Source organism: Chroicocephalus ridibundus, chromosome 16 (genome assembly GCF_963924245.1).
Source record: "Chroicocephalus ridibundus chromosome 16, bChrRid1.1, whole genome shotgun sequence".
Lineage (NCBI taxonomy): Eukaryota > Metazoa > Chordata > Aves > Charadriiformes > Laridae > Chroicocephalus > Chroicocephalus ridibundus.
Genome location: NC_086299.1, coordinates 10419681 through 10430954, shown reverse-complemented (window position 1 = coordinate 10430954; position 11274 = coordinate 10419681). Strand labels below are relative to the sequence as shown.

Here is an 11274-nt window from a genome sequence, read left to right as displayed (position 1 = left end):
CATGCCATGGTGCGCCATGCCATACCCTACGTACTGCACCGTGCCGGGATGTGCTGTATGAACCGTACCGTGCCATGGTGTGCCATGCCATGCCGTACATACTGTGCCATGCTGTACATACTGCACCGTCCCATGGTGTGCCGTGCCATGCCGTACGTACTGTGCCATGCCCTGGTGCGCCATGCTGTACGTGCTGCGCTGTGCTGCGGTGCACCGTGCCATGCCATACATCCTGTGCCGTGCCATATGTACCGTGCGGTGGTGCACCGTACTGCGCCGTGCCATACGTCCTGTGCCGTGCCATATGTACCGCACCGTGCTGTGCCACGCCATACGTCCTGTGCTGTGCCGTATGTGCTGCACCGTGGTGCACCGTACTGTGCCACACCGTATGTGCTGTGCTGTACATACGGCGCCATGCCATCGTGCACCGTGCCGTGCCGCACCATATATGCTACAGGGTGCCCTGGGCCGTGCCATACGTACTGTGCCATGCCGTGATATACCATGTGCCACGCTGTCACAGCGCCGGGGAGACGGGCGGGGGTCCCTATAGGGGATGCTGCCTATGTATAGGGGCGGTTCCCATATAGGGCCTATGGGACCCTGCTGTGGGGAGGGGCTGGGCTGCGGCAGGTGTGTATATAGGGTATGTATGTAGTATATAGGGGGGACACAACGTGGGGGGTGGGACTGTAGGGCCCTGCACCGGCGTCAGGCTGTAAAGGGGGTGGGCTGTATAGGGGGTGTGGTGTATAGGGGGTGGGCTATGCAGGGTGGGGTGTGTGTATATATATATAGGAGTGATATATATATATCGTGAGATATATATACGCATATATATATATACACAGGGGTGATATATGGGGGTGGGCTCTATCGGAGGTGGGCTATACAGGGGTAGGGCTGTATACGGGGTGAGCTATATGGGGGAATGATATATGGGGGGGTGATATATAGGGGTGGGCTCTATGGGGGTGTGATATATAGGGGGTGTGATATATGGGGGCGTGATATATAGGGGGTGTGGTATATAGGGGGTGGGCTCTGTGGGGTATGATGTATAGGGGTGTCCTATATAGGGGGTGGGCTATATGGGGTATGTATAGGGGTGTGATATATAGGGGGTGTGATATATAGGGGGTGGGCTCTGTGGGGTATGATGTATAGGGGTGTCCTATATAGGGGGTGTGGTATATAGGGGGTGGGCTCTGTGGGGGATGATGTATAGGGGTGTGGTATATAGGGGGTGGGCTCTGTGGGGTATGATGTATAGGGGTGTGCTATATAGGGGGTGTGATATATAGGGGGTGGGCTCTGTGGGGTATGATGTCTAGGGGTGTGCTATATAGGGGGTGTGCTATATAGGGGGTGGGCTATGTGGGGGATGATGTATAGGGGCATGATATATAGGGGGTATGATGTATCGGGGTGTGCTATATGGGGGTGTGGTATATAGGGGGTGGGCTATATGGGGTATGATGTATAGGGGTGTGATATATAGGGGGTAGGCTATATGGGGTATGTATAGGGGTGTGGTATATAGGGGTTGTGATATATAGGGGGTGGGCTCTGTGGGGTATGATGTATAGGGGTGTAATATATAGGGGGTGTGCTATATAGGGGGTGTGGTATATAGGGGGTGGGCTATATGGCGGATGATGTACAGGGTGGGCTATATAGGGGGTGTGGTATATAGGGGCGGGGGAGCTGCGATTACCCTCCCGTCCGCCAGGCGGCGCTGTTTCCCCCCCGCCCTCCGGCCGGCCCCGCTCGGGCGCGCGGCGGGGTGTGCGCGCGCATGCGCCGCTTGGGGGGGGTGGGGGCGTGGGGAGGGGGTTACGTGCACGCGCGCTGCGCGGGGCTGCGCCGCGCCGGCCGCACGTACGTCTGCGCACGCGCCGCAGGGCGGGCAGCCGCGCGCCGAGCGGGCGGGGCCTCGCCGCCATCTTGCCCCGGGTACGGCCCCGCCGGTAACGGGCAGCGGGGGTGGGGGGGGGAGGCGCTCTGAGGGGACCCGGGGGGGCAGATGGGGGGCGGTGGAGTGTGGGGGGATGGGGCAGCTGAGGGGGCTGGGGGGCGTGGGGTGTTATGGGCCCTGTGGGGCTCAGGGTGTCTGGGGGTGTGTTGTGGGGCCTGTGGTGCTCAGGGTGTCTGGGGGGGGTACCTGTGGGGCTCAGGGTGTCTGGGGGGGTGAGGGGGTACCAGTGGGGGTCACAGTGTGCGTGGGGGGCACCTGTGGGGCTCAGGGTGTCCGGGGGTGTGTGTGGGGCACCTGTGGGGCTCAGGGGGTGTGGGGGGCACCTGTGGGGCTCAGGGGGTCTGGGGGTGTGTGTGGGGCACCTGTGGGGCTCAGGGGGTGTGGGGGGCACGTGTGGGGCTCAGGGTGTCTGGGTGTGTGTGTGGGGGGTACCTGTGGGGCTCAAGGGGTGTGGGGGGCACGTGTGGGGCTCAGGGTGTCTGGAGGTGTGTGTGGGGCACCTGTGGGGCTCAAGGGGTGTGGGGGGCACGTGTGGGGCTCAGGGTGTCTGGGGGTGTGTGTGGGGGGCTCAGGGGGTGTGTGGGGCACCTGTGGGGCTCAGGGGGTGTGTGGGGGGCACCTGTGGGCCTCAGGATGCCTTTGAGGGCGTGGGGGGCACCTGTGGGCCTCAGGGGGTGTGTGGGGGTACCTGTGGGTCTCGGTGTGTCTGGGGGTGTGTGAGAGGCACCTGTGGGCCTCAGGGGGTGTGTGGGGGTACCTGTGGGTCTCGGTGTGTCTGGGGGTGTGTGGGGGACACCTGTGGGGCTCAGAATGCGTGTGAGGGATCCCTATGGGACCCAGGTTGGCTGGGGGAGGTTACAGGTGCCGTGGGGCAGGGGTAGAGCTGCAGGCCCAGGGGGGCTGTCGGGCAGTGGGGCTGGCAGAAGGGGAGAGTGGGGGTCCCTGGGGTGACATCTCTCCCCCCACCCCGGGCTCCGATGCAGCCATGGAGCCGAGCGGGGGGGGGCGGAAGGAGCGGCCGAAGCCCCGGGAGCCGGCGGCCCGCTTGGAGAAGGCCAAGCAGAAATCGGCCCAGCAGGAGCTGAAGCAGAGGCAGAGGGCGGAGGTGAGCGACGTGGGGCTGGGGTGGGGGGGACGGGGCATGACACAACGGCAACACTGGGGCCCGATCCCGCCCCCCCCCAACCCCCCCCCAGCCTTATCACCTCTCTTTTCCCCCCCCCGCCCGCAGATCTACGCCCTCAACCGAGTGATGACGGAGCTGGAGCAGCAGCAGTTCGACTCCTTCTGCAAGCAGATGCAGGCCTCCGGCGAGTGAGGCGGCGTGCGCGGCCCCCCCTCCCCGCCCCGGAACGATCCCGGCCCCCCCCCGCCCCGCCCCATCTGCCGCCCATCCCCTTTTCTAACCCCTTTGTTATTTATTATTGAATAACCGCTTTTTTATATATATATAAATAAAATCTGTGGTGGTTCCACTTTTCTCCGGCTCGTGGTCCCTCAGCGGCGCCGGTGGCTCCATCCCGGCCCGGTGCCGGCTGGGAATGGCGTGGGGGAGGCCGGATCGGGGCCGGGTGCCAGAGCAGCTGCGGCCGCCGACTGCCAGCTCCGGCCGTCCTCAGGCCAAGTGAGACCTTGGCCGCCGCTTCCCTGCCAAGGGGAACTGTCTCCTGCCCTCCCGGTGCCTGGATTCGGCCGCGGGGTGCGGGGGGGATACGGCGGGGGCCACATCCAGCTCTCGCAGCTGCTCGCGCCGCAGGAGCCTCCCCGGGGACCCCGAGTGTTTCTCTCCGCCGCTCGGCGCAAGGTTTGACCTTCGCTTCCTTCCTCCACCCACACACCCTCGGCTTTCCAGCCGCCGTCCGGCATCCTCCGGCTTTTCCAGAGAGTTCGGATCGCCGGCTTCAAATCCCGCTTTCCCCTTCCGCCTCCCTCCCTCACCCCAGCGAGCGAACACCGAGGTGTGAGAGGGGAATAAAAGACATTAGAGAGATTAATTCCCTACAGCGACGGGTGAAATAATAAATACCAAAACACTGCCGGTGAATCGGGTTTCAAAAATCCTCTGGAGATTTGATCGGCGGCTTCCGACCCCTGGGGAGGGGGAATCCTCGGTTTTGGGGGTGTAAACCTCCCCCTCGTAATAAACTAACGATGTACAGTGGGAGTGATCCCTAAATTTCGCGTTCCCCCGCGCAGGGAAGGGTTTGGGGGGGCTCTGGAGCGGTTCTTGTAAGGGGGGACAAGGGATGAGGCGCAGGGAGGGTATTTTGGGGCTCCCCCGAAGCGGAGTCTTTCCTGCCTCTCAGTGATTTTCCTTTTCTTTTCCAAACAGGCTCCCACGGCGGCTTGGATTCGGCAAGAGGAGCGAAGGGATATCCCAGCAGAGGAGGCAGCACCCGAGAGTGAGGAGGAGGAGGAGGAAGAGGAAGAAGAAATCTTTACTGGGCGTTAGGCGGAGGCGGGGGGTTAGGCTGTGCAGCTCCAGATAGCGAAGGGGAAGATGATGTAGGATGTCGACCAGGCGAGGCAATAAGTGGAAGCCACCGTTGCCGGCAAGAAGAGGACGGCCACCACCCCTGTGGATTGGGAAAAGCCTTTGGGAGCTGCTCCTTCCTCCTCCTCGGTGGGTTTAATTACCGCCCCCCTCCCCCTCTCCACCGCCCCGACCTTGACTTTGCCCCCGTTGTTACCTCCAGCGTAAAACACTTTCTTCCAGAGCTGGGACTCCAGCACCTTGTCGTGAGGGTAGAGCCCCCGATCCACCATGAAGAGGATCATGACGATGGCGGCGACGCGCAGCAGGGTGACGTTACCTGCCGTCAGCAGGAAGGTGCTCACCAGCAGCGAGGAGGCGTAGGGACAGGGCAGCCCCCGGTAGGTGAAAGGGATCCCTGCTGGGGGCCAGACATTCAGCCGGGGGTGAAATCACACGCGCTCCCCCCCAAAAAAAACCCTGTTGCCCCCCGCAAAATGCTCCTCTTACCACTGGAGAAGAAGCAGAGGCGAGCGAACACGGCCATCACGTAGGCGATGGCCAGCAGCCCCTCCAGCGCGCCCTGCGGCTGCAGCAGCAGCGCCGTGGCCAGCCCGAAGGTGGTGAAGTCGGCGAAATCATCCAGTTTGGCACCTGCGGGCGGGGAGCGGGCACTGCCAGGTGGTTTGGGGGGCGGGGGGGGGGACACAGGACGTAGGGAGAACCTGGCGGTGGGTTCCCGGGGGGCGGCCGGCCGGACTCACCCAGCGCCGAGCAGGCATCGAGCCGTCGGGCCACGGCTCCGTCGGCCAAATCGAGCAGAAACCCCACCAGCAGCAGCCAGCACGAGTGGTGGTATTGCCTGGGGAGGACGGAGAGGGCAAAAAATCATGCCTGACCAATCTGATAGCTTTCTGTGGTGTTATAACGGGTTGGCTGGACGAGGGGAGAGCCGTAGATGTCGTCTACCTTGACCTTAACAAGGCTTTTGACACTGTCTCCCATAACATCCTCGTTAGGAAGCTGAGGAAGTATGGGCTAGACGAGGTGACAGTGAGGTGGATCGAGAGCTGGCTGAGTGACAGGACTCAGAGGGTTGTGATCAGCGGCACAGAGTCCAGTTGGAGGCCTGTAACCAGTGGTGTCCCCCAGGGGTCAATACTTGGTCCAATTTTGTTCAGTATATTCATTAATGACCTGGATGATGGGACAGAGTGTGTCCTCAGCAAGTTTGCTGATGATACCAAGCTGGGAGCGGTGGCCGACACTCCAGAGGGCCGTGCTGCCATCCAGTGTGACCTGGACAGGCTGGAGAGCTGGGCAGAGAAGAACCTATTGAGGTTCAACAAAAGCAAGTGTAGGGTCCTGCACCTGGGAAGGAAGAATGCCAAGCACCAGTATAGGTTAGGGGCGGACATGCTGGGAAACAGCTCTGAGGAGAAGGACCTGGGGGTCCTGGTAGACAGCAAATTATCCATGAGCCAGCAGTGTGCCCTTGTCGCCAAGAAGGCCAATGGCATCCTGGGCTGCATAGGGAAGACTGTGGCCAGTAGGTTGAGGGAGCTCATTCTCCCCCTCTACTCTGCACTGGCGAGGCCACAACTGGAGTACTGTGTCCAGTTTTGGGCTCCCCAGTTCAAGAGGGACAGGGAACTACTGGAGCGAGTCCAGCGAAGGGCAACCAAGATGATTGAGGGACTGGAGCATCTCCCTGATGAGGAAAGGCTGAAAGAGCTGGGACTCTTGAGCCTGGAGAAGAGAAGGTTGAGGGGGGACCTGATTAATGTTGACGAGTATCTAAAGGGTGGGTTGAAGGAGGATGGTGCCAGGCTCTTTTCAACGGTTCCCAGTGACAGGACGAGGGGCAACGGGCACAAGCTGGAACATAGGAAGTTCCGTTCAAATACACGGAAAAACTTCTTTACGGTGAGGGTGACAGAGCACTGGAACAGGCTGCCCAGGGAGGGTGTGGAGTCCCCTTCTCTGGAGATTTTCAAGCCCCGCCTGGATGCAGCCCTGAGGGATGTGCTCTGGGCAATCCTGCTCTAGCAGGGGAGTGGGACTAGATGATCTCTAGAGGTCCCTTCCAACTCTGAAGATTCCGTGATTCCGTGAAAAGGGGGTGACCCCCCCTCCCACCCTTCTCAACCCCTCTTTTTCGCCCCATTTCCTCTATTTCCCCCACCACCACCACCAACCTGTTGAGGCTGCAGAGGACGGAGGAGAGCCCCGCCACCAGGTTGGCCACGGAGAGCCCGTTAGCGGCGTTTTTCCGGATGAACTCCAGCGTCCGACCCCGGCTGGCTCGTTCGCTCAGGAACAGCTTCTTCGTGCACTGGAAAACACCTACAACCCGCCCAGGTGGCCGGTGAACGGCGGAACCCACGGCCGCATTCCAACCGGGGAGTTATTTAAAACCATCCCCGCCCCGCGCCGAGGCAGCAGGTCGGTGCTGGGGAGGCGGGGGGGGGAACACGAAGCCCCGCAGGCCCCCGCTCCCCCTCCAGCGCTGGGAAGGGGCCGGAGGAGATTATTTTTTTGGGGGGGTGGTGCCGCCGCCGCCGGCGGGAGCCTCGCTGGCCGTTCCCCCTCCTCAAACCGAAGCCCCCCCAAAAGCCTTTCAGCGAGCGGCGAGGATTTTGGGGGGGTTGGGTTTGTATATATATATATATATATTTTTTTTTTTTTTTTTTTTGCAAGCCCTGCCTTTTATCTACCCGCCGGAGGCGTAAAGGAAAAACCAAACAAACCGATAAAAGAACCGCAAAAAAAAGAAATACGAAATAATAACGATAACGGATAAAAAATAAATCCAAACCCACGCTTAGACTTAAAAGCCAACCCCGGTTTTAAGCTCTATTGATCTTATATACCTATAAGGGCTAAGCTTTAGAGAAAGAGTTTAAGGGTCATGTCCTACTAGTGGGCTTTGCACCCTGCCTTTGCCGTGGTCCCAAAGCCAGGCAAGCTGGGGAGATCCTTCATCTGCAAGAAAACAGCACGTCAGAGCAAAACACCAGCCGCCCCCCTCCCCGAGCCGACCCCCCCCGCCCCAGCCTTGACCCGCACCCGGCTGAGCCCGGGCCAACTCATCACAGTCCCGGGGCCGAAACGCCACCGAAAACAGCTCCCCGGGGTGTTATTAAAACAAACAACCGAACAAACAAACAAAAAAACCAACAAAAAAAAACCGCCAAGAAAAAAAAAAACAAAACCCTGAATTCGCAAGGAATTAAAAGATATTCCCGGTTTGGGGAGTCCCGCCGGGGCCGATTGGGGGGGTGTCGGTGGCTCCGTGTGCCGGCGGTGGGACGCCTTGCGGCCACCGGCGGTGACCTTTGGACACCGCGCCCCGGGCTGCCGGCAGGGGCTGAGCCGGTTGGGGATGGAAAATCCCCCCCGGGATCCGCCGGGACGGTCGCTCCACCACCTTGGATTTTACCGTATCCGGTGGGGTTTTTTTTGGGGGGGGGTTGAACTGGCACCTGGTACCATTTCCCCCCCCCCCCTTTTTTTTTTTTTTTTTTTTTCCTTGCCTGGGTCTAATCCGGTGGGTTTTGGGGTCTCCAAAGGCAAAAAGGGACAAAACCTGGTGATTTAGGGGATTTCCCCGTCACCATTCCCACCCTCCCCAGTGCCGGGCAGGATCAGGCCCTCAGGGAAGGTCACCGGTGCCACCGCTACACCAGATCCGGGCACCTGCGGGTGTCACAATATCCAGGCATCGCTTTGGTGCCCGGACTTGCCCGTTCTTAGCATTTCTAGCCCCAAAACCGAAGAGCCGGGGCGGCAGGGACTTCCTCAGCCCCACGCTGCTGCCAGCGCTTTTTATCATTATTTCCGGGGGGGGGGGAAAAAAAGGCGGTTTTGGCTCTTCCTGGGTGACCCCATGTGTGTTATGAGAGACTTGTGCCTCCCATGAGGGTCTCCCACCCCCCCGCCCCCCCCAGGGCCGAGGGGAAAAGGGGGTTCAGCTGGAGGAGGTGCAGAATTAACCTCTTTCTTGGGAGCCGCTTTATTGTTTTTAATCTTTTCTGCCCCAATTCTCAGGGCTGAGCGAGCGGCGCTCGGCCCGTGGCTGCCGAGAAACCCTTCTTTTTCTGCCAAAGCCCACAAAAACGGGGATTTTTTTCGGGGTGCGTGGGCGGGGAAGACGCCTCGCAAAGGCAAAGGGGTCGAGCGGCATCGGGACGTCGAGCTGGCACTTACCGGCCGGCGGTGACACCATCCACATGGCTGCGGCGGTGACGGCGGTGGCGGTGACGCCCCGGCGAGGGGAAACTGAGGCAGGGGCGGTTGAGCGGGCGCTCGCCCGCCGGCGCCGCGTTATATAAGGAAAAGCCTTCGCCGGCTGAGTCACGGCACCGGGGGTGGGTCCGGGCAGAGGACACGGGGGTTTTCGGAGGCGGCTGTCACCGCCGGCGAGGGAGGAGCTGCCCCGGGGGGGGCCAAGTGGCCATGCCAGGCTCGCAGCACCCATGCCAGCCTCAAAGGCCCCGTGCCAGGCTCGCAGCGACGATGCCAGGCTCCAAGTACCCGTGCCAGGCTCACAGCACCCGTGCCAGGCTTGTAGCACCCATGCCAGGCTTTTACCACCCATGCCATGCTTGTAGCACCCATAACCAGGCTTTTACCACCCATGCCATGCTTGTAGCACCCATAACCAGGCTTTTACCACCCGTGCCAGGCTTGTAGCACCCATAACCAGGGTTGTAGCGCCCATGCCAAGCTTGTAGCACCCATAACCAGGCTTGTAGCACCCATGCCATGCTTGTAGCACCCATAACCAGGCTTTTACCACCCATGCCATGCTTGTAGCACCCATAACCAGGGTTGTAGCGCCCATGCCAAGCTTGTAGCACCCATAACCAGGCTTGTAGCACCCATGCCATGCTTGTAGCACCCATAACCAGGCTTGTAGCACCCATAACCAGGGTTGTAGCGCCCATGCCAAGCTTGTAGCACCCATAACCAGGCTTGTAGCACCCATGCCATGCTTGTAGCACCCATAACCAGGCTTGTAGCACCCATAACCAGGCTTGTAGTGCCCATGCCAAGCTTGTAGCACCCATAACCAGGCTTTTACCACCCATTTCAGGCTTGTAGCACCCATAACCAGGGTTGTAGCGCCCATGCCAAGCTTGTAGCACCCATAACCAGGCTTTTACCACCCATGCCATGCTTGTAGCACCCATAACCAGGGTTGTAGCACCCATAACCAGGCTTTTACCACCCATGCCATGCTTGTAGCACCCATAACCAGGCTTGTAGCACCCATAACCAGGGTTGTAGCGCCCATGCCAAGCTTGTAGCACCCATAACCAGGCTTGTAGCACCCATAACCAGGCTTTTACCACCCCTAACCAGGCTTGTAGCACCCGTATCAGGCTGACAGCACCCATGCCAGGATGGTAGCACCCGTAGCAGGTTCATAACATCCGTACCACGCTTTGCAGCACCCGTGCCAGGCTCACAGCACCCGTATCAGGTTCACAGCACCCATACCACGCTCGTAGCACGTGTGCCAGACCCACACCACCCACACCGGTCTCTCAGCGCCCGTGCCATGCTGGTAGCACCCACGTCGTACCGGTAGCACCCGTGCCATGCTGGTAGCACCCGTGCCATGCTGGTAGCACCCGTGTCATGCCCACAGCACCCAAACCACGCTTGCAGCGCCCATGCCAGCCTGGCAGCACCCACACCGTGCCCACAGCACCCTGGCCCCCCCACCCCCTCCGCGTCCACGGCCACCCTGGGGCACGACGCCATCGCCCCTGCGCCGTGTCACCGCCGATTCCTGCTGGGAGGGGGTCACCGCCGGTGCCCCCCCCCTCCCCGTGCCGATAAGAAACCGCCAGCTCAGCTGGGTGCCGCTGGGTTAGGTCCCTTCTGTCCTACCCCCCCCTTCAGGGACTCCGGCAGGCGGCACCCACGTGCAAGGGTGTCACGAGTTGGGGTGGCCTCAGTCCCCCCCCCCCCCACCATCCCTGAGCAAAGGGCCTGCAGTAGCGGCAGGGCTGCGGCATGCCGGGGCGGCACTGGCGGCCGACGGCAACGATGCCGGGCCACCGCCGGGAGGGCAAAGGTCCCCCGGGACATGGTGACAAGGGGCCAATAAAACTTATACAGCCCCGGTGCCCCGCCGCAGGAATTTTCCACCCGCATCCCTGGAGGAATCGGAGGGGGTTGGCTGTAGCACCCATCCGCGCGGGGTGCCCGGAGGGGGTTGCGGGGTCTCGGGGTGCCCCAGCGGGGGGTCCCAGGGGTGCTGGCGGTGGTGGGGTCGCCGGTGAAAGGGCTCATTGTTCGCTGGTCACGCGCTGGTGGCGGCCGTTGCGAAGCGACGGCCGGGCCGGGAGGGCAGGAGGCAGCGGGAGAGCCACGGCCATGGCTGTGCGGCCCTGGGGCGCCGGGTGGGGGCCATCCCCGGAGCCTCGGGGCGCCTCAGGGGGGCCCAGCCCTGCAGTGACAGGACGTCACTGGGTGGCCATCGCCGTGGCGTCGGGGCACGTGGAGGGGGGGACCATCCCTGTGACCTCAGGGCACCTCAGGGGGGCCCATCCCCATTGCGACAGGGTGTCACTGGGTGGCCGTCAGTGCGTCATCAGGGCTCCTGGGGGGCCAGGGGGTATCTGTGTGGCATCGAGGTGCCTCGGGGGGGGCCCATCCCCGTGGCATCAGGGCACCGAAGGGGGCCCCATCCCCGTGGCATCAAGGTGTTTTTGGGTGCCTGTCCCTGCGGCACCACGGTGCCACACAGCGCCCATCCCCATGGCTTCAGGGCACCTCGGGGTGCTCGTCCCCGTGGCACCGGGGC

General features: G+C 61.6%; 2 protein-coding genes across 7 annotated transcripts; one reads left to right on the top strand and one right to left on the bottom strand.

Moving 5' to 3' along the window:
- The first annotated feature begins 1833 nt into the window (after positions 1–1833).
- SVBP (small vasohibin binding protein) lies at positions 1834–3462 on the top strand. Of its 3 annotated transcripts, none has more exons than XM_063354037.1 (3): positions 1834–1959; positions 2965–3086; positions 3213–3462. In XM_063354037.1, the coding sequence occupies exons 2-3, from the start codon at positions 2967–2969 to the stop codon at positions 3297–3299; spliced, it is 207 nt and encodes a 68-aa protein (XP_063210107.1). In that variant the 5' UTR covers positions 1834–1959; positions 2965–2966; the 3' UTR covers positions 3300–3462. The 3 variants fall into 3 exon arrangements, with proteins under 3 accessions (XP_063210107.1, XP_063210108.1, XP_063210106.1); XM_063354038.1 differs by having other exon boundaries at positions 1950–1973; XM_063354036.1 differs by lacking the exon at positions 1834–1959 and having other exon boundaries at positions 2799–3086.
- Positions 3463–4025: 563 nt separating this feature from the next.
- Positions 4026–9011, bottom strand: TMEM269 (transmembrane protein 269). Of its 4 annotated transcripts, none has more exons than XM_063354033.1 (7): positions 8664–9011; positions 7395–7439; positions 6653–6800; positions 5219–5316; positions 4965–5108; positions 4672–4872; positions 4026–4557 (listed from the first exon to the last, which is right to left on the bottom strand). In XM_063354033.1, the coding sequence occupies exons 1-7, from the start codon at positions 8932–8934 to the stop codon at positions 4448–4450; spliced, it is 1017 nt and encodes a 338-aa protein (XP_063210103.1). In that variant the 5' UTR covers positions 8935–9011; the 3' UTR covers positions 4026–4447. The 4 variants fall into 4 exon arrangements, with proteins under 4 accessions (XP_063210103.1, XP_063210101.1, XP_063210105.1 ...); XM_063354031.1 differs by having other exon boundaries at positions 4672–4875; positions 8664–8983; XM_063354035.1 differs by lacking the exon at positions 7395–7439 and having other exon boundaries at positions 8664–9002.
- Between the last annotated feature and the right edge of the window lie 2263 nt (positions 9012–11274).

What these genes read in the sequence shown, in the direction of transcription:
- SVBP (XM_063354036.1), top strand. Translation starts at nt 2,811, where the DNA reads ATGGGACCCAGGTTGGCTGGGGGAGGTTACAGGTGCCGTGGGGCAGGG. An exon ending in AGCAGAGGCAGAGGGCGGAG is followed by an intron (nt 3,087 to 3,212) that starts GTGAGCGACGTG and finishes CCCCGCCCGCAG; the next exon opens with ATCTACGCCCTCAACCGAGT.
- TMEM269 (XM_063354031.1), bottom strand. Translation starts at nt 8,934, where the DNA reads ATGGGTGCTGCGAGCCTGGCATGGCCACTTGGCCCCCCCCGGGGCAGC. An exon ending in GCTTTGGGACCACGGCAAAG is followed by an intron (nt 6,801 to 7,394) that starts GCAGGGTGCAAA and finishes GGCGGGTTGTAG; the next exon opens with GTGTTTTCCAGTGCACGAAG. An exon ending in CGATGCCTGCTCGGCGCTGG is followed by an intron (nt 5,109 to 5,218) that starts GTGAGTCCGGCC and finishes CCCCGCCCGCAG; the next exon opens with GTGCCAAACTGGATGATTTC.